Source organism: Notolabrus celidotus, chromosome 1 (assembly GCF_009762535.1).
Source record: "Notolabrus celidotus isolate fNotCel1 chromosome 1, fNotCel1.pri, whole genome shotgun sequence".
Classification (NCBI taxonomy): Eukaryota; Metazoa; Chordata; class Actinopteri; order Labriformes; family Labridae; genus Notolabrus; species Notolabrus celidotus.
The window spans coordinates 29,082,609-29,103,358 of NC_048272.1; the positions used below are offsets into that span (position 1 = coordinate 29,082,609).

Genomic DNA, 20,750 nt, shown 5'->3' on the forward strand with positions numbered 1-20,750 from the left:
AAGTCCTCTGCCATTCTCATTTCTCACTCAAGAGTATTTGCAGTATTCTTGAGACTATAACCAAGTTATTGACCCAAATGTGGAGTTTTTTAGATGTTATTGTCTGCATCAAAGCCTGCTACATCTTTTACTGCTTGAACAATTAGGCTGAAGTTGGAAGGCACACAGGTGTCCTCAGGTTGTTTTAGTGTGCCAGCCTTCTATGAGCTTATTCTGCCTATTTCTCACATTTGTTTGTCTTTATCATTTCATTCATGCTTGGTCTAGTCATGTCATTGCTTTAAATACAAACGTTCTTACAGTCTCAAAATGCTGTTTTGATACTGGTGACTATCTTTATGTACAGCATTCAATTCCAAACTGTTCTGTATTTATAACATTTGGGGTGGGCTGTGGATAGGCATAGAGCAGTGTTAATTTTGTAAACGAGAATTATGACAATGTTCTTCAATGACCCTTTTATCCATGACAAAGACGAGACGATGACAAACTAAAATACTTGATACTTGACAAATCTTTTTCATAAACGAGACAATGACAAGACACAAATGTTAGTGGCTGACTGCCAAGCATTGAATACCTGTGATATTTTCCCTCATGTGTCCCGGCTTTCAAAATATAAGCAATGCAGTCATATGACAGGCTGAATTAGATAGTTGAGGGTTGCAGAGTTAGCTTGCAACAAATGGGCTGTCGGTACAAGTTCTCACTATCTCCATGCATCTTTCTCAAGTTCATTGATCATTTAACTCCCAGTGTGTTAGTGACTAAGCCACAACCAGCTACCGGGGGGGACGGCTGTTTAATTTATAGTTTTCAGTCACGTTACCAGCGCGGAAGCCTGCAGGGCAAAAAAGAGTATAGTAAAATGACGCCTTCTTTTGAGCGCTCTATGGAGCTGCAGCACAGGCTTGTCCATCTCTTGGCTGATTATTATCACCTGACAAGTCATTGCCAGAACTTCAGATTGGTGATGTTTACATTTATCTCAACAAGAGTACTTCTCTTTACACTTTAGCCAGGATGAAAGCCTATAAAAGTTCAGACAGATACATTTATTTTGAATCCAGTCGGGTCAGTAACTCTGCAGTTTGAAGGTTGCAAGGTGAGATATTATTTGTCATGAAAGCAAAGGTGACTGATATCGATCATGCGTCATCATCTCCCAAAAGTTCACTGTCAAGCCTCAACACTAAATATTAACTTACCTAAGAACACCTTATCACCAGAGTGTCAGGATAAGAGTGTCCGGTAGTGGTGGGCGTATCGATTCTGTGATATTGATATATCCATACTCACACGCTACTAATTTTAGGATCAATTACTCTAATCAAATGTCAATACTAATTAATAAATGCAAAATAAAGCGCAGGTGTCACTTCTGATTCTTATAAGGTAACTAACTCCAAAGTTTTGTACCTCACCAGGGACAGAGGAGCGTCTAATATAATTAATCCACATCTCCCCCTCACAGGATTTGCTTTCTCAAATGGGATTCTTCAGAAGCATAATTGGGCTTGTCTCCTCGTCAGCTTGCACTTTTGATTGAACAACAACTGTCATTTTGAAAGTGTGTGACGTTCGTGAAAATGACGAATATTTGACGTTTCTTCCTGCTGTTACTTTTAATAGCTCAGTAAAAACTACTCGATTTATCCTAGTTTGGAGATTCGTTAGACATATTTAGTCAGATGTTTTGAAGTTTTGATTAACTAATTTTCATCAAACATGAAAATGCAGCTCAGAGAGTCGTAAACTGTCTGCCCAGTGAACCTCTCTCTGCAGGTAAGTTTAGGGAAACTATTCAATTCAGATATTAAACAAGCAAAAGTATGAAGTTTCTGAAACTGTGCAGATTTTAAGACTTGGTACAAACCTGATATCAATTTCTGGTCAGCTAGATGCATTAGTTTAAAAAGAGAAAAAGTTTTGTCAGGGTGAGGCAGGTTAAGAGGAGAACTGTAATTTGACAGCTGTTAGATTAATCAATTAAAGGAGATTAAAGTGAGCTTTTGTCCCGGTTACTGTTCTCCACATTCTGTGGGTAACATGTAAGTTGCTTCTTAGGTGTAAATTTGCAGCATTACTCTGTAGAGGGGAAAACAGTGTGACCATTTTGTATTGTAGTTAGTGCAGTCCACATTTTCATGTGGTCATTTTTCTGTAGTGGTAGTGGTAGTTGTATCTTTGTGTGTGGCTGTTACTGGATTGCAGCAATTTCACAGTTAAGTCTACTTAAGTAGAGTAGTTCAGTTTTTAACTCTAGCACTCTGTGTGGAGTTTCCTGTTCTCCCCGTACATGCGTGGGTCCTCTCTGGGTACTCCGGCTCCCTCCCACAGTCCAAAAACATCCTCACCAGGTTAATTGGTCACTCTAAATTTCCCGTAGGTGTGAGTGTGTGCGTGAAAGGTTGTCTGTCTCTCCATATTAGCCCTGTGACAGGTTAGCGAACTGTCCAGGGTGCACCTGCCTTCTGCCCAACGTGGGATAGGCTCCAGGGGGCTTTCTGTTTGTGAAGCAGGAAGAGTGTGTCACACTGTTGGCAAAATTGTCAAAACAATTGTCAAAACAAGCATGAAATAAGAAATTATACCGAATAAAATTGTAAAACAATTAACCCTTAAAGACCTAGACCATGCGTGGGAGCGCCAGACTCTCCTGGATTTATTTTGAATATGCTGAATGAAACAAATGTGGTATCAATGGAAAGCTGAGAATGTCCAATTTAACTGAGTTTTAGAGTTTGTTGATAGGATTAGCGGTTCAAAAGTTATCAAACATTTAAGAACAAGTCAAGGTCTTTGAGGGCGACAGTAAATTTGACACTCTTAACTGCTGGAATGGTTCCCACAAATTATCTGCATGTACTTTAATTTATCACTGTTTGAAATATCCACAGTCATGAGTTTGTTATAAATTCACATATTGTATTGCTTCTTCAGTAGTGTCTCAGTGGTAGTTTTTCCAAGCATTTTTACAATCATTCGCAAAATGCCTTTTGTTAATTGAGCGCCTGCCCCTATAAATTCTCTACAGGTCCCTGCATGCCATGAGTTTCAGGGCTGGGAAAAGAGCATCCCCCAGGAGGCAATGTCAATCATGGTAACAAGGGGGAAGCCAAGACAAGTGGGAATAACTTTCTCACCTTTAGTACAAGCAAAGTAATCATCAATTTAAAGTGTTCTGGTGACAGAACACAGAAGACAGTTCTGGTTGCCCCCATGGGAGAATCTGAACTGTGATGCCCCAGGGTGAGTTGATGTTGAGGTGTCAAAAGTTTTCACATTCATTGCTCAAGTAGAAGTATAGATACTAGGGTTTAAAAATACTGATGTAGAAGTTGAAGTATCAACTCAAGCTTTTTGCTCAAGACAAAGTGTAAAAGTACTGGTTTCAAAACTACTTAAAGTATAAAAGTAATGTAAGGGGAAAAAATGTCATTTAGGACAAAAGCGTAGGCTGCGCCACAGGGGCCTGTAGTGCACTACCCCACCTCCCCCAAAAAAACATGTTTCTAAAGGCCATAATGACTATAATGTTATATTAATATGTTAATGTTGAAATATTTGGGTTGCACCTGTTTCAGCCGCATTTATGCCCATTGAAAATGAACGCATTTTGGTACAAGGCAAATACATTAAAGAACATATATGTGTACTACTGAGCATTAACGTGTTTCATGGAGCGGAAGATATGATGACTAGTTGCCTATAAGTATTGTAATGGTGCAAAACGTCAGAATTCACGGGCATGTTATCAAAAACCTTTATTGGAATGTCAATGTACATAAATGTGTTTTTTTGAACGATGACGAGCCGGAATGAAATCAAGCTAAAGTGAAAGAGGAGTAACGAGGCTATTTTCTAAAATGTAAGGAGTAGAAAGTACAGATAATTGCATGAAAATGTAAGAAGAAGTAGTATAGATACCCAAAATGTCTACTTAAGTAAGGTGACACCTCTGGTTGAGGGGCATCAGAAATGTAGAAACTAAGCTTCTTAAAGAGGGAATCAGGGAAGGTGAGTGTCTGAGTTCTGTAGGTCACTCTCTAGTGTCCATCAACTGCTTTCACCTCCATTGGTTGAGGAAGTCAAAGCAGCCTCAACCCAAGACTCCAGACAAGGTGAGAATGAATTAGATCAGCGTCAGAGCATATTACAGTAATTCAACCTGGAGGTAACAAATGCATGGACTAGTTTTTCTGCATCGCTTTGAAACAGGATGTGCCTACTTTTTAAAATATGAGAGTCATCTATACATCCATCCACTCAGCTTCTGTTGATGTGATTTCAAAGTCTCATTGGTCAGCAACTCAGCTTTAGTCTTGCACATTAAATCTTTAGCATCCTCTTTTGATGAAATGTCTCCACGTGTAGCTGGTTGCCAATAAAGAACGACGCAGAGGGGAACTGGTTGAGATATGAATCGATCTGTTTCATTTCATGGGTCAGGGAGTGACGAGCTTCTCTCTAAATGTTACTGGTCCTCAAGGCATAAGTAAAACATGGACCCATGTGCTCCCCCTGAGAAGGTAATAAAACCTCTGTCTCAGAAAGTGTCTATAAATAAAGTCATGGTTTGGCTAGCTGTAGGGATAAATGAAAAACATCCCTTGTTAATAGTTCCTTCTTCCAACCCAACCCAAAGGTTTGGTTAAAGGAAAAAGAGCACACTGCGGAGGGGAGACAAATGAATGCTCTACTATGAAGTACAAAGAATTCTTTCTCTGTTTTATCATACAAGGGTTTGTCCAGCCAGGGGGCACTTCCCCTGTGTTTGTGCTCAGCTCCTGGAGAGTTTCAATAGCTCAGGAACAGATAGAATACTCAGTGTTCAAGCAGTATTACAAGTATGCAGTAGCAGATGTTAAGTACATACACTGCATAAGCGATAAGGTCCTATATGAAAATCTTGTCAAGCTGCCTTATTCATTTAGATAAATATTTCATAATGACAAAAAAAACAAACATGAAATTTGCTGTCATAGCAGTGAATTATCCTTGTGCAATTTGTAAACACAGTCCTTGTCATTGACGGTGAAAATTGTGAGTTGGAATTGTAAGGATAGAAAAGTAAATAGTTTGAGTGAAGGTCTATGGTCCTTGGGAGCAGAACATAAAAAGACAGGCAGTCTAGATTTAGATTTTGAAGTTGTTTTTGTTTCTCTGGAAAATCATTTGTGTCAGCTTTGAAAATTTTTCCAAAAATTCACAGAAAAGTTAGAGGCAGCAAAATATGCAGAATATTACTTTGCAAGACCTTAGATGAGTGAATCACATTTCCAAGAAGGAAGACTTTCATTTAGTTGACCACTTTTACACAAACTCTGACGATAGTTTAAAGTATTTGTTTTCCTTCTCCCCTTCCAACAGTATTTTCAATTGTTGTGTGTCTGATGCTTCTGCAGATGTTTCCTTATTTTACTTTACAATTGGGAATTATCTGATAATATAATGATTACAGGCTGCATCAAAAAAGCTTACATTTGTTGACACAATGGATGAGATTTAGAGTTAGACATGTAAAGTTACAAATACAAAAATGAAATGATAAATCATCTAATTATTCATTATTTATATATCTAACTCTTCCACACATAAACACGCATTATCAGTATTAATTTACATCTTGAAGGACCAGTTGGTGACTTGGATTGGTGCCATGGATAACTGATTCACAAATATGTCCTCTCAAGAGAAATATACCGTCTATCTATCAATATAATAATTCTGTCTTAATAAATATGATGGTTTATATTTTAGTTTCCACCACAAATAGAGCTTATAAAGGGAAGACTAAAGCATTTCCTAATGCTCCTTAAGTAAGGATGTTTTTCTGGAAAGTCAAACAGGTTTGCCCTGTGATTGCAACTGCATAAAAATTGACATTTACATGTAATTAACCTCTAAACATCCCTCCCAAATTGGTTGAGCTGATAAACACCATACTTTTAGGTTTTCATATGGTTGGGTTGTAATCAAACAGTGGTTTATTGTGTTCCCTGAACTTAGAACAAATAATGTTTTATGCTAGATGAGCAGAACTAAAGATTAAACGATAGTTGGCCTTAAGCAAGCTTTAGTTCGCAGACTACTGGTTACCAAATAAAAGGACTCCTTTGTGAGCAAGAGGTGGTGACGTCAATTGAGATGTATAAAGAAATAAATTCATAGTTGAGCTGGTACAACACAACAGAAGGAGGATGAGTCTCAGTGTCCTCCTCCATTTCTTAACTTGCATAACTAATGAGCCTTAAGCCCCAGATACATTTAGTGAGACTAGTGATTTCTCTTTGGATCTAGCTCACCGTCCACAGTGAACACTAACAGGATAAAGGGAATATGAACCGTATGTGAATACTTTTGATCAGTTACTACTCAAATAACATGTTGGAGATGCTGGAATACAGCCACTATCAGGTAAGATGGGTTGTTTTATGTCTTTATTTGATAGAATAAGAAAAACTGAAAGTTTGAAAGGGTTTAGGAAGAGGTTAAACCAGTTTTAACTTGTTATTAAAACAGTTTAATTAACATTATATAAGCCTATAGACTGCCAAAACGGTGTCAATAGCCTTCTTAGTTTGTTTTCAATGCTTTGGTTCAAAGCTGCACTTTACCAAAACCTACATGTAATATATAGTTTAAAAGCTATGGAAAGAAAAATACTTTTTATCTGCTCTATTGTTTTGTAAGTCTTGCAGGAACTTTAACCGGTCATAGATAATGGAACAAAACTTCTGAGTCTCATCTTTGTGGGGGGTTTGTGTTTCAAGTAAACGAAAATGGGCCCATGGAAGTGTTAACACTGATGAAAACGTCACATTTGAGATCAGTTTGGCCTCTACACTTTTTCCACTTGTCATTTGAATAATTGAATTGTAATGAAATGAAAACGTTTTGTTTGAAATAAGTTCCAACAACTTTGCGTGAATATTAGGATACTTCAAAAGCTGTGTTAAAATTCAAGCGTGTCTCACTTTTGAAATTGACTTTCAAGATCGACTGTTCATCTTCATACACAAAGTATTAAAAATGTAAGTGCAACACAGCCGTGTAACTCGATGTGTCCTGTTATTTGTTCTGGCAAAGTCTTAGATTATGATTAAAAGTAAAAGCATAGAATATAAAGTGATCGAAACAAAGCTTAAGATTTTAAAGGTTTCTTTGCAATTTATTCTTTATTCTCATTAGCATATACACAGCAGTGCTTTAAATCAAAATCTGACAATTTTTAAACAACTTTCAAGAACCATTCCTAGGTCAGCTGTAGTTTGTGATCTGTGGCCCTTCATTTTGAACTTCTATAAATACATGCTGGACTTGGACAAATAATTAATTCAGTAATATTTACACCCTACTCACATAGGTGCAGTCCCACCTTGAGAATCCCACAAAGTACCACATCCAGCAGGCTCAGAGGCAGCAGATGAGGCACTATCTATCCACCACCTTGGGTGGAAAAGCCGGCAGCCAGTGCCCCAGCCAGCCGACTGAGCATGGCATGCCACCCGGGCCTGGCAGCAGTGCCCCAAACAGTCCCATGGCCCTGCTTACTCTCAGCTCCAGCTGTGAGAAAGAGGTATGCCTGCTCATTACCACCCAACACTTTTACTTTTATCAAATTCAGATTCCCAAATAAACTGTCATTTCTGAATAAAACATGTTTCCCCACCATACAGATGGATGATGTCATTGATGATATTATAAGCTTAGAGTCAAGTTATAATGAAGATGTACTCGGACTTATGGATCCAGGACTCCAAATGAACAACCCGGTAATTCTTCACACGATTCAGTTTTTAAAGATTCTGTTGATAAATGTGCCAATAAAATAAACAAAAGAGATGTTTTTCTCATTTTTGTGACGTTTACTCCTCAGCTTCCCGTGTCTGGTCACCTTCTTGATGTGTATGGCAACCAAGGACTCCAACTCCCGGGTCTCGGCATTAGTAACTCCTGCCAACCCAACGTCAAGAGAGAATATGCAGGTAAACTTTGAAACACATCTTTCCACGCTTATTTTAGGTTATGAGTCATTATTCTGTTAATTGTTGTTTTCTATTCTTACATACATTTGGGTTTTGTTTTTATGGGAGCCATGGAGACCTCAATGTGATATTTCATAGTCAAATTCGTCCACTTCTCTGTGACCACACACTTGGCTCTTGATAATGGTAGTAAGGTTGGAATAAAGTTTGTTATGTTTATTTAATCCAGATAACTGTTTATCATGACAGAATTTTTATCAAAGGATAAAATCAGCCCTTTTCATGACTCTTCGCAAATGTCAATATTGTGTGCAGTTTGGAAATGCACAAGTTACTATTAATACATTTGCCAAATAATTACCTCAGCTCCTGGCATGAAGCAAGTGCTGGACAAGACTGGATCCTGTGGCCAATATGAAAGCTTCCACAGGCCAGAGGGTATTCCAGTAGGTAAGCAACGTAAAACGATGATGCTTTGAAACTATAAAAGTTATTTTAAGTCTGATCTCACCAGAAATTGCAAATGACACATTTTGTGTATTACTGAATTTGCACACAATTAATGATCTATTACTGTAGAAATTGAGATTGGCATGTTTTAATGCTAATCCATGTCTACAAATCACTCCACAAAACATTCAAATGTTTAATTTGCTTTGAAAATCAAACCTTCCACAGCAAATACATATATTTCCCATGTGCTATGAGAAAGAATGAATCAATTTATTTATAACACTTAAAAAAAGAGAGACATTGGCATGTTTTTGCTTCACAGAGGCTGAAGTACGTGCTCTTGCTAAAGAGAGACAGAAGAAAGACAACCACAACTTAAGTGAGTCATCTAAAATAGAAACAACTGTATCCTCAAAATTTTGTGCACTTCACACGTAGTTCTACCATTACTTCATTGAACTACTTCACATGTAGTTCTACCACTGCTTCATTGAACTTCTAGTTCTACCATTACTTCATTGAACTACTTCACAATTTTTGCAGGTTTATGTGGTATTTTATGGAAAACCATAATAACCTTAATTTCTGAGGTTAATATAAGTCAATATTAAGGTTAACTTGTTTCAGTTATTTGTTAATTATAAAGAGTTGTTGCCAGAATAAAGAAGCACAGATCATTTTAAATATTAGCAATTTTAGATGTGAATCTGTATTTTAGGTTATTGTAAAAAGAAAAACCGTTTGTATCTCTGTGTTCATAAATGAAATACTGCAAAAGCTAATATACTCCTTGTGTATTATTTTTCAAATCATATTTCAGTTGAAAGAAGACGAAGATTCAACATCAACGATCGCATCAAAGAACTGGGAACCCTGATACCCAAGTCAAATGACCCGTGAGGTTTTTTAAATTGTTTTTGTTTGTGTTTACACTTTGACACTTGTGTGTCATCTATCAGCCTTTTTTCAATTTGTTAACCATAATTCTAACATCTTTGTCCTTCTCTCACCTCCTAGTTTCCTAGTGACCTTAAAAATGTAATGATTTATTTGTGGGGCCATAAAGACTGCCTTTCTGGTCAGCTGGTCAGCTGACTCTGACTGTACCCTTTGTCTTCTGAATACCCCAGAGACATGCGCTGGAATAAGGGCACCATTCTAAAAGCCTCAGTGGACTATATCAGGAGGCTTCAGCGGGAACAGCAGAGGGCCAAGGAGCTTGAGTGCCGGCAAAGGAAGTTGGAGCATGCTAACCGCCATCTCATGCTTCGTATACAGGTAAGTCATAGTCTTTGGTTTTCAAGTTTTTGTCTTCAGGCAGATATCTGGGCTGTTGAATGGAAAGTTGTTCAGCCAGTTGATCATGACGCTTTGTTCATACAACAGAGCATTCTTCAGACTGCCTAAGGACCTCAACACCAACCAAATATGGACTAACCAAGTTTTAACCAACAAAAAAGAAAACCAAATTGCAAAGGAAAAAACATAGACTATGCAAAAACAATCAGTCTCTATAAAGAGTCTTCTTATTGGCAACTTACCTGATAACAAAAAAAAATATCCCAGATTTAGGGAAGCTGGCACTCTTCAGACTGAGCGAGCAAAGCTTGGCTATTGAGAAAGAAAGGGCGATACAGTATCTTTTAAATGTCGATGTTGATGAAGATGATAAGATATATGCACCTTTGTTAAATTAACAGCCCCCTGACTCTATACTTCCTGACTTATATTTACCACTCAAAGCAGTTATAAGCAAGTAAATATGGTTAGCTAAGATGGCAAAGATTATGTTTCATAATCATTATATGAAGTTGCATGTTACATAAGCATGTACTGTATCTTAAAGGACTCAATGAACAGCTTATATGGCTAATAATAATCTCAGGGTAGTATTTAATATATTAAACAATATCTATTGTTCAACTTTTATTTTGTGTCTTTCTTTACTTCTCTTTTCTTGTCCCTTTTCTTTTCTGTACTCTTTTAGGAGTTAGAAATCCAGGCCCGAGCTCATGGACTTACAGTGGTGCCATCCTCTTCTGTTTGCACATCAGACTTGATGTCCAGATCCATTAAACAGGAGCCTCTCCTTGGTGACTGCCCCTCAGATCTCTACCAGCATAACACAGCACCTGACATGTCTCCACCAACGACACTTGACCTTAACAATGGAACAATCACATTTGACCGTATTCCCGCAGATTCTGGGGAGCCTGGCTCTTATAGAAATTCCAGGACTTGTAAAATGAAGGAATTGGTAAGGGAAAACACCCTGTCACCAATTTCTCCAAGCGATCCTCTGATGTCTGCAATGTCCCCAGGTGGCAACAGCAGCAGCCAACACAGTTCCAGCTCTAGTATGGAGGAAAGGGAGCAAGGCTGTTAGCATCATTTAAAGGGACAGTTTGGTATTTTTAAAATGGGGTTGTATGAGGTACTTGTTACCTGCATGAGAAGCTAATCAGCTCTGCCATGTTATTGAGAAACTGGCCAGTGGACCCACACAGGAGCTAAGCTAGCAGCTGATGCAAGGGTCAACTGTAACTTAGCTAATTGTAATAAAGGCTGACCTAAACTATATTTAGAATCTTTCTAGTGCTTTACTTTGCCATCAGACAGTCATGTTGTTTGAGCTCTGTTTCTCATGCATGTTTCTCCATCTACAGTGCACTGTTTGGTTTTTCTATAATGTCAACTTGCAGGTGTATGTGAGCCACTGATATCCCCTGATTCAGTCCTGGTTTACTGATGTTAGCAAGTCCCATTCATGACAACACATGTGCATGGGCTCATAGTTTACACATCTGCACCACCAGGTAACTTATCTCTCTTTTACACAAGTTGGCACACAAGTTGTTCCCCTCTTTCCGAGGGTTCGTTGAATCACATCGTTCCTTTCTGTACCCTGTCATATCAAGTTGTCTTCTCGAGTTCACAGTGAATAAAATCATTGTCGCTGTTAAAATCCCTTATTTTTCAGTTTGGTTGTATATTTTGTCTCTTTTAAAGCCCAAAGACCTGAACAGCTTATCAGTGCATTGCAGGCAGAAGAACAAAATAGTGTCTGAAAATAATGCCTGAAAATAGTGCCGAAACGAATTAGTTTCCTGACAGCAAAGAAAAGCACTGAAACAATTCTGAGTATAGCATACACTTACGTCTACATTAATGAAGGCACTCACTTTTTTTGATAAATTTGCTAAAGTTAGTAGTAAAGTTGACAACAGAGCCTCCATACAGGTTTACAGGTGAATTTCTCAATAAAGGGGCGGTGTAGGTAATGTGGGCAACTACTAGAGTACTGAGTAGCTATTACTATCTTATTTTTATTGTATATTTCTTTTTCATCTATTTGTCTTTTTACGTGAACACCAATGTAAATGTGCTGTATTTTAATTTTGACATTTAAGTTCTTTCTTATTTTCATGTTGTAAACACGGTTCAGTTCAGAAACATTTGACTTGTGGGTTGGATAAAGAGAGCAACACTAAAATCTACTGTCACATAGACTGGATAACTAAAATGTATTGGTGTAAAACATGCTCTTTATTGTTCTGTCAATGACAAGAATCCACCAAACACATGGAACAAATGGGGCGGTTATGAAGTGCAGTGAGCTCTTGTTTTTAATATTCACCAGAACTTAAGGGAAAGTTTTTTTTTTTTTTTTTTTCAGAATCTTTCTCAAATTTATTTTAATAATCAACGTCTGTTCAAACATCACAACTTAATCTTTCAGATCCCAAAAAGGGAGACAAGTTCATGACAAATATAATTATTATTATTTTCATTATAATAAGAATTACTTTTAGAAGAAGTAGTAGTAGTTTTTTTATAGTAAAAATAATAATAATAAATATTATTATTATTAGTATTATTATTATTAGTAGTATTATTATTTTTATTATTATTAGTATTTTAATTAGAATAATACTTTTGTTGTTATTATAATTATTAATCATTATTATTATTATTATTATTATTATCATCATCATTATTATTGATATTATTATTATTATTATTATTATTATTATTATTATTATTATTATCATTATTATCATTATTATCATTATTATTATCCATATTAATATAGACCCATTTCAGATTGTGGGTCAAGCAGAGCTGTTGAGGAAGCATTTTGAGGAAGTAAAATATTTGTGTTATTACTTTATATTGATTGATCTTTAGCTTTTGACTGTATCCAACCCCACCTATTGACAGAAAAACATAGAGCATCTACATCATTGGCCAGGTCTGACATGCTGGCTGATTGACTCTTTAAATGTAAGATCACAGCATGTTAAGGTTAACGTTTTTGTCTGATTTTATTATCTCTCTTGATGGCTTTGTTCTATCCCTGCTTTATTTATTGATACACGGTTGAATGTAACAGTCAACATAAAAGGAGTCATGTCATTACACTTGTGATTGTTTCACTTTTTACCAGTGACCATGACGCTGATCATGGCTCTGTTTTGGCCATTTTTGTTCACTAGTGCACATCCTATTTTTAGAAATAAATGTGTCCAAAACCAAGGAGATGGTAGTTGACTTTAGTTGACTTTATTTTTCTCATTTATATTTTTTATTTTTGAAGGGGCAAGACTAAATGCCTGTTTTATGGATTGGAAAATGTTTATTGTTCCTAAGGGGCAACTTGGTTTGCAACAGTCCCCACAAGCATATAAAACACATGCAATACACATAATAATCAAACATGATTTCATACATATAACTTAAATACATAGCTTCCATGGAAAACACAAGGTTAAACGATGCCTATGAAAAGAAATAAAATACAATTCATGTAATATTGCTAATGACAAAATTAGCTGGTAACTGATGTCACATGACAACCTTTCACCTTTGGTCATCTGAGGTGTGCTGGATGCAGCTCAAACACACAGAAGGATGAGGGGTTGCTTGACATGAGAATACGTTTATAGTGCTGGAGATTGCAATGCCATTAATAATACCTTTTATTTCATGATAACATTTATTAACACATGCAACAAGTCCAACCCAAAACAAAACTTAACTCTAAAGGTCTCCAGCCCTCCTGTCTCTTCATACCCATTACAGAAAGTGTTTTTGCTCTCACCAAAATGGGGTTGGACTGCGGGTGTCAAGTCAGTTTAACGTGCATGTTTGAAGTACATCTATTGTTTTAAATGACAAAACATGCACCTAAAGCATGATAGCGCATTGAACTTCCTTGACAGATGAACTCTGACCTTGTTTTAATTTGGAGCATCAAGTGAGGATCCATTTACCATAGAAGCTTTTCAGCTTTCCTGCTTTTCTCACATTTTGAGACAAAGTAAGAAAGAGAAAGGAAAGGACAAAATACAAGGGGAGATAGGAGAGGAAGAGGGCGATAAGAGGGAGAAAGGCTGAGAGACCACAGCTGAGATGCTCCACTCTGCTCCTTAATTCTCTCATCAGTGATGATCAAATTATTGTTATCCTTTGTTATCCAGCTGGGGAAACTGGCACACTCAGTTCCTGTCTTTCCCTCTCTCTCCTCTGTCTGCTGTTCACTAACTTTAAATCTTCATGTCCCATTACAGATACTAACCACAGATCTTGCTTGGAGTCCCTGTGCTCCCTTGTCTCGTAGGTTCTTCTGGATCTTTGATGTAGATGGCCTGCTGCTGTGGACCTGCCAGACTCCAGCTGTTACAACTACTAATATCAGTCTCACTTTTATCATCCCTGTTACAATGCTACTGTTAACTGCTATAAGTGATACTTTCATTCCTATCCCAATTATCAACATCATTATAGTAAACGCAAATATTAGAATTGTTGACTTTAACTGCCATAAACATAAAGATCAGTCCATTATCATTATCATCAACATACACATATCATTACTTTTACTTTTATCATTAATAATCATTAGTCTGAATGAGCAGTTTTTTTGTTGTTGCTGTTGTTGTTATAGTTGTTGCTAAATTTGTTTTGGCCTTGGTAAAAGTGTTTTGTTGATGTAATTTTGTTTTATAAAATGTAAAAATGTTTTCCAAAATGTAAAAACGTTTTCCAAAATGTAAATTTGTCTCCAACTTTGTAAAAGTGTTTCATCTTTTGTAAATTTGTTTTGACCTTCAGGGCCACGGTACCTTTCCAATCCCAACACAATCGAGGAAGATGTCTGTTCAAGATGAGTGGTTCTGCTTAAGCTCTCTTTCTGTTAAAAGTAAGTTGTTTTTATGCCGCTGCAACTTGTTAAATGCTACAAAGTGCTCTGCTCACGGTGGATTAAGATGCAATAAGACATATTATTTTATTGTATGACGGGATTCTTATCTTATTTTGATGTTGGGTCCTTACAACTAATATCAACAAGGGGTATTGTCTAGAGCTGCTCTTTTTGTAGTGTCTTGAGATAACATTTGTTGTGAATATATAAATAAAGATTGATTGATAGAAGGATTATAGTTCATTAAACTCCACGTCTGCACTGATCTCAACTTATTGCTCAAAATCTTTTTATTATATTTCAAACAGAAAATAAGGTAAGAATGTCAAACATTTTCTGGGTCTGCTTTAACATAAAGCATATAACCTTTATATTTACCAATGGCAATTTAGAATGAGGCATACAACACATTTGATTCACATGACCAGTGGTTGGCAAGCTGATTGATTCATTGCTTGTTACCAGCAGCTAATCTAAAAAAAATTATAAAGTGAAAAATAGTACGCCTAGTGAAGTTGGATAATTCAAATTGTTGTGGAGAGTCTTAACTATGGCTTTGCTTTAAGAGGTAACTCCAATAACCAGGGCTCGCTGTCGTAGAAGTGTCCTTTTATTACTTAAAGTGCTTGTAATCTGCTTCCAGACATAACAATCTTCTTCATAAAGGTATGTTTGTGTGTGTGTGTGTGTGTGTGTGTGTGTGTGTGTGTGTGTGTGTGTGTATAGTCTCTTAAAGAACATAAAAAGTACACACATCAAACTTACATACTCTATCTTTAAGATAACTATGAAAACCAATCTCTTAACTGTGAAATCTTACTGTGTGCTTAATCACGCTTCTGTCATCAAATGTAACGCTACAAGTGTCAAACAGGAATGCAAAACTACAAAACTGCAACCTATCAGGTTAATTAGCAGGGGAACTTCTAACTTAGTAAATAAACAGAGAGTTAAGACAACTTACTATTCAATGGACGTACAAATTACCTGAGATGGAGCACGCACTAACAAGCCCCAAAAACTCTACAAAGAACTGAGAAGTAATGTGTAAATTCTGCATCCTACATGCAGCAGGCACTGATGGTGTGAGAGCTGTGTTTGGGTAGCTTCCTCTGCTGGCCAGGTGGCCACTGATTGGCTGGTTAATCACTCTCCACTGTCTTAAAGCAACAGGCAGCCTTTTTGACAGTGAAATCAGGTGTTTTTTTATTAATTGATCTACTTCCATTCCTTTGAATTCATTGACAGACATGCAGCATCTGGTGTTGTCAGCATTGTCAAAGAAAAACTGCAAGAATACATGTTTGATCGAAGCTTTTAGAAGCATCATAACAAATAACATCATCTGGTCTATGATGTCGTAAAGTAAAAAATACAGCATGCAAATTATTTCGATTACAATTTATTTTCAAAAATATAATTTTCTCTATGAAGAGTACATTTTATGAATTCCATTCATTTCATATTACAGAAGCAGGTAGTTGTAGCATGGGCATGTTAATCATCCTGGTTGTCAGAGGGGACGCCCAAGTCATCACACCATTTTTCATAAGCTCTTTGCAGGATCTCACTAGATGTGTTATTGAAAATATCTGCATTGAAAGAAAAGAGAACAAAGATTAGATGTTTTAGCTATACTATACATTTGAAGTCCATACAAAAAATCTTACAGATAACATAATTTACATCTCAGTGGATTCACAAGAGACTTCTTTAATCTCATCTTCTGGCATCACTTGAGGACACCCTGGAAGTATTGTTTTATAGTTACGAAAATAAAAGTCTGGGTTTACAGTTATTAGAGTGGAGACTGCTGTCACTTCATAAGATCTGTAACTACCTGGACATTTTTCGTTATTTATTCTTAGCCAATCTCTCATTACATATATCTCTGCCATTTTTTTTATCTCTGCATTTTTATTGTATTATTCTCTGCACTATAGCTTCAAGCACGTTGCCTTTTCTTTGGAAACCCTATTAGCTGTACCTGCAGGCCTCTTTTTCCAGAAAGCTTTGACATATTAGTTGGTGATAAATCTTTGGACTGAAATAGCATTGTACAGTTTCAGGTGAAGGAAATTATTCTTACCAGCTTGACCAAGACCAACAGGCAAGGGCATTCTGACCAGCCCTCCAGAGTGTTTGAGCCTGTCCTGCAGAGACCTTTGTATGAGCTCCATGGTACAGGCCTCATGCCAGACAGGCAGCTCCAGGTCCACCATGCAGTTGATGATCCTTTGCTTTTCTTCTTCTGTCAGTAGACCACTTTCTTTGGACACATACACCATGTAAGACATATCTATGTTCACTGCCTCTCCATGCAGCAGAGATGGGAGAACTTTCTGTATGTAAAAAAAGAAAGAGTGATTTAATTAGTAAAGGTATTTTTCAACTTAAAGAAGAAATCATTGCTCCATTCAAAATCCTAAATTGCGGAGTAACATTGACAAAAACTAAAACTAAAATCAGACACATGGTGGAAACCATGATGCGGTCTGCTGTTGAATGAAAGTTAGCCAGAGCTGACAACACACTGCATCTCTCTTCAAAACACAGCAAAATGTAAAAACTATTTGAAGGTATTTGTAGAATTTTGCAAGAAATAGATGTATCATACGAGAACCATGTTTGTGAATCACACGACCCAACCAAGTTTTAAAGGGACAATTACCATCTCTAATGCAGGGCTGATTAGATGACCAAAGTCCACAAGTCTGTTAAGATCGTCCTCCCAAAGGTTTGGTGCAAGCTCCTCCAACATGACTTTGATGGCTATATATGTTGCTTGTGATGCAGCCTTCTGTCCGCATACAGTGTTGTCAGCCTGGAATTTAGTGTCCAACAGCATACGGCCCTGTTTCTCAAGAAGGTCAAAGAGGCCTCTCTGTTTCATCAAGGCCATCTGTAAAATAAAAACACATGAAAAACTTAGATGAGCATCTTGGGATCTTAACAATCTCATTTTATCACTCAGAGTCAGAAAGACTTGTCACTGTCTGAACAAGACAATTATTTCCTTTTTTGACTTCTTGACCAAACAACTGCTCTGCATTTTTTATCAGGGCTATATCAAATTTAATTTTCATAATGCTGTAAAAGTGAAAGCTGATTATCATGTTTTGATTATCATCATTTGTAACAGCTTCGAGTAAATATTCAGTAACCTTAATAATGTACCTTTAGCATCTCTGCCAGCCCATTAGAGATGTGTCGTCGTGGAACAGTTTGTATGAAGGACAGGTCAAGAAAGGCAGCGACAGGAGGAATATAAGCACCCAGCTTGTTCTTACACTGTGCAAAGTTTACCCCTGTCTTAGCCCCCAAGCTTGCATCGATGTAGGAGAGTAGAGTGGTTGGGACCCTGATGTAAGGGGTGCGTCGTCTGTAGAGTGAGGCAGCCAGGCCCACTATGTCCAGGCACACCCCTCCACCAATAGCAATGATGGGCTCTGTGCGGCGGTCAAGAGAGAAGTTGTTGACCTCTTCCACTATTTTCAAAACCAATTCCATGGATTTGTTTTCCTCAGTGGTGGGGAGTGCCAATATCTTGTACTTGACATTGTTGGCCTCCAAATATTCAGTTAGCTTGGGACCATAGATTTTGTAGACATCTTGGTCAATGACTACAAAGCGTCTTAATGGCTTGTTGGATTTTTTAATGTCCTCTAACTGCTGGGGGTCAGTGATGTGGCCAAGTAAGAGTGTGTCATTGCTTGGGTCCAGCAGGCCTGGACTCTCAGTTACCTTGTATGTAAATACAATGGGGCTCTTGACTGTCCAAGTAGTCCCCTTTCCTGTGTTGCTCTCAGAACTGCCACAAAAAAACAAAACAATGAAGAAATAGTTATTGTGATGACACATGAATCATTAATTTAAAATTTAGGTTGCAGGGAGTCAAATGCACTTTATAAACTCTACTGACAGTATGTTACGTATAATTATATGTACATTACATATATATATATATATATATATATATATATATATATATATATATATACAACATGTATACATAATTTTATATACACATGCAAATATATGAACATATAGACAACATGTATATATATACATATATAAACATGTATACAAAATTATACGTATATTCAAACATTTACAAAATGATATATATATACACACTACCAGTCAAAAGTTTGGAAACACCTTCTCATTCAAGGATTTGTATTTATTTTAATTATTTGAAACACTGTAGATTAATACCAAGAAATAAAAACTATGAAAGAACATATATGGAATTATTTAATTTACAAAAAAGTGTTAAACCAATTAGAATCGGTTTTATATTTTAGCTTCTGTAAAGTAGCCCCCTTTTTCCTTCATGACAGCTTTGCATACTCTTGGTATTCTCTCAGTCTGCTTCATGAAGTGGTCTCCCGGAATGGTTTCTAATTAACATGAGCCTTGTCAAGAGTTCATTTGTAGAATGACTTGCCTTCTTAATGTGTTTGAGACCATCAGTTGTGTTGTTCAGAGTTAGGGTTAGTACACAATGGATAGCCCTATTAGACTACTGTTGTAATTATTTCATAGTTTTGATGTCTTCAGTATAAATCTATAATGTTGAAAATAATTAAAATAAATAAAAACCATTGAATGAGAAGGTGTGTCCAAACTTTTGACAGGTAGTATATATACATATACACATAAACATGTGCACAAAATGTATGTAAATGTCATGTCAAAGTCATGTTATGTTAATCACTTTTATTTATTTTGCTCCAAATCATTAGAATAATGTAGTTGCAAATGTCTTACAGTAATGTATACTTCTATTAAATATTTACTTTGCATACAGAGCAGGCTATTGTCTATAACGGCAAGGAGAACTGTTAGCAGAACCAGATTCACTGGTTTTCAGCCTACTACTGTAACCGGATGGACACCATCATTAAAAAATCGTTACTTAGAAGACAGTCAGTGACAGAAGAAAACCTACCATTTGGATAAAGAATATGAGCAACTACCCCCCACCCCACCCTACCAAGAAACGAGTGAAGTGTAATGAAAAAAAATCAGTATAATACAGTACATATGTATCTTTAAGGACCTAGATCACTTTAACCAAATAACAATGTTCTACTTACATTTTTGCATCAGAGACACAGTCAACTGCATCCCTATTAATCTTTTTTCCTGGTTTGCACTTCCAGGTACTTTTTACCCGCACCAAGCTGAACTCAGTTTTCTTTTCTTTAATTTCTTTGTCCTTCAGATGAACCTTTCCCATTCTTGCTGTTAGAAGGTTAAGAGAGAGAAGAAAAAAAGAGCTCACACAAGTCTGTAAGTAGAAACCCGCCCCAGGACTCTTTTATAGTATTTAGGTGCCTGTCTGGTAAGGAGGAGCATCTGGAACCAGTATATGGAGTTACATGATTTGCCTCTTGTGTAAGATTTGTGTAACTTGTGAGGTAACACTTCAGGATTTAATTATTCATTTTTGCGGCTCTACAATGTCAGTTTGTGCATAAAGAAAAAGAAGCAGCCTTGCTGTGGGCTTTCAATCCAGGTTTGACAGGGTGTCAAAATGTACTCGGAGATTTGCTGTATGGTGCTAGTTTGATGACGCTGACTTAGTGTGACTTTGTGTTACCATGTGGTTGAGTTATCAGTACATCATAGGCATTCATGTGTGAATGTATAAATGCAAATACATTTTTGGTTTTGACCGATTTTTAAATATAATTTATAAAATAATAAAAAATACAAATAACTGAACAAATAAACAAATAAACAAATAAATAAATAGCATGTATTCAAATACCTCTAGTGTTTTTTTTGTAAAATTGCAGGGCTTTGGCAAATAGTGAATTGAGGAAGATAGGAATCAGTTTACATCAAACAAGAGACTGATGAAATAAAAATCAAAAGAGAGGAAGACAGAGAGAGAGAGAGAGAGAGAGAGAGAGAGAAGGGGGGGGGGGGGGGCTCAGGTGATTTGGTAATCTGAATGAATGTTTCCTTTGCTGATAAAGTCCTCTGAATTGAATTAAGAGAAAGGGAGAGGAAGAGAAAGAGAGATTGAGAGAGAAAAGGAGAGGGAGAGAGAAAGAGGTGAGAAAAAAAAGATAGAAAGAAAGATCTAG

General features: G+C 36.8%; 2 protein-coding genes across 3 annotated transcripts; one reads left to right on the forward strand and one right to left on the reverse strand.

Moving 5' to 3' along the window:
* Positions 1-3,082: 3,082 nt before the first annotated feature.
* Positions 3,083-11,409, forward strand: mitfa (melanocyte inducing transcription factor a). Of its 2 annotated transcripts, none has more exons than XM_034700978.1 (9): positions 3,083-3,252; positions 7,370-7,582; positions 7,683-7,778; positions 7,883-7,991; positions 8,358-8,441; positions 8,767-8,823; positions 9,265-9,340; positions 9,575-9,722; positions 10,432-11,409. In XM_034700978.1, exons 2-9 carry the CDS (start codon positions 7,430-7,432, stop codon positions 10,828-10,830), a joined length of 1,122 nt encoding a protein of 373 aa, XP_034556869.1. In that variant the 5' UTR covers positions 3,083-3,252; positions 7,370-7,429; the 3' UTR covers positions 10,831-11,409. The 2 variants fall into 2 exon arrangements, with proteins under 2 accessions (XP_034556869.1, XP_034556791.1); XM_034700900.1 differs by lacking the exon at positions 3,083-3,252 and adding an exon at positions 6,196-6,420.
* Positions 11,410-15,245: 3,836 nt separating this feature from the next.
* Positions 15,246-19,945, reverse strand: eevs (2-epi-5-epi-valiolone synthase). The gene is made up of 5 exons (XM_034701694.1): positions 19,752-19,945; positions 17,827-18,460; positions 17,321-17,551; positions 16,739-16,991; positions 15,246-16,241 (listed from the first exon to the last, which is right to left on the reverse strand). The coding sequence occupies exons 1-5, from the start codon at positions 19,892-19,894 to the stop codon at positions 16,147-16,149; spliced, it is 1,356 nt and encodes a 451-aa protein (XP_034557585.1). The 5' UTR covers positions 19,895-19,945; the 3' UTR covers positions 15,246-16,146.
* Between the last annotated feature and the right edge of the window lie 805 nt (positions 19,946-20,750).

Coding starts and splice junctions, on each gene's coding strand:
- mitfa (XM_034700900.1), top strand. CDS start 6,388: ATGTTGGAGATGCTGGAATACAGCCACTATCAG. Junction 6,421..7,369: donor TGGAATACAGCCACTATCAG/GTAAGATGGGTT, acceptor CTACTCACATAG/GTGCAGTCCCACCTTGAGAA. Junction 7,779..7,882: donor GACTCCAAATGAACAACCCG/GTAATTCTTCAC, acceptor TTTACTCCTCAG/CTTCCCGTGTCTGGTCACCT.
- eevs (XM_034701694.1), bottom strand. CDS start 19,894: ATGGGAAAGGTTCATCTGAAGGACAAAGAAATTAAAGAAAAGAAAACT. Junction 18,461..19,751: donor TGTGTCTCTGATGCAAAAAT/GTAAGTAGAACA, acceptor TTTTTGTGGCAG/TTCTGAGAGCAACACAGGAA. Junction 16,242..16,738: donor TGTTGGTCTTGGTCAAGCTG/GTAAGAATAATT, acceptor CTTTCAATGCAG/ATATTTTCAATAACACATCT.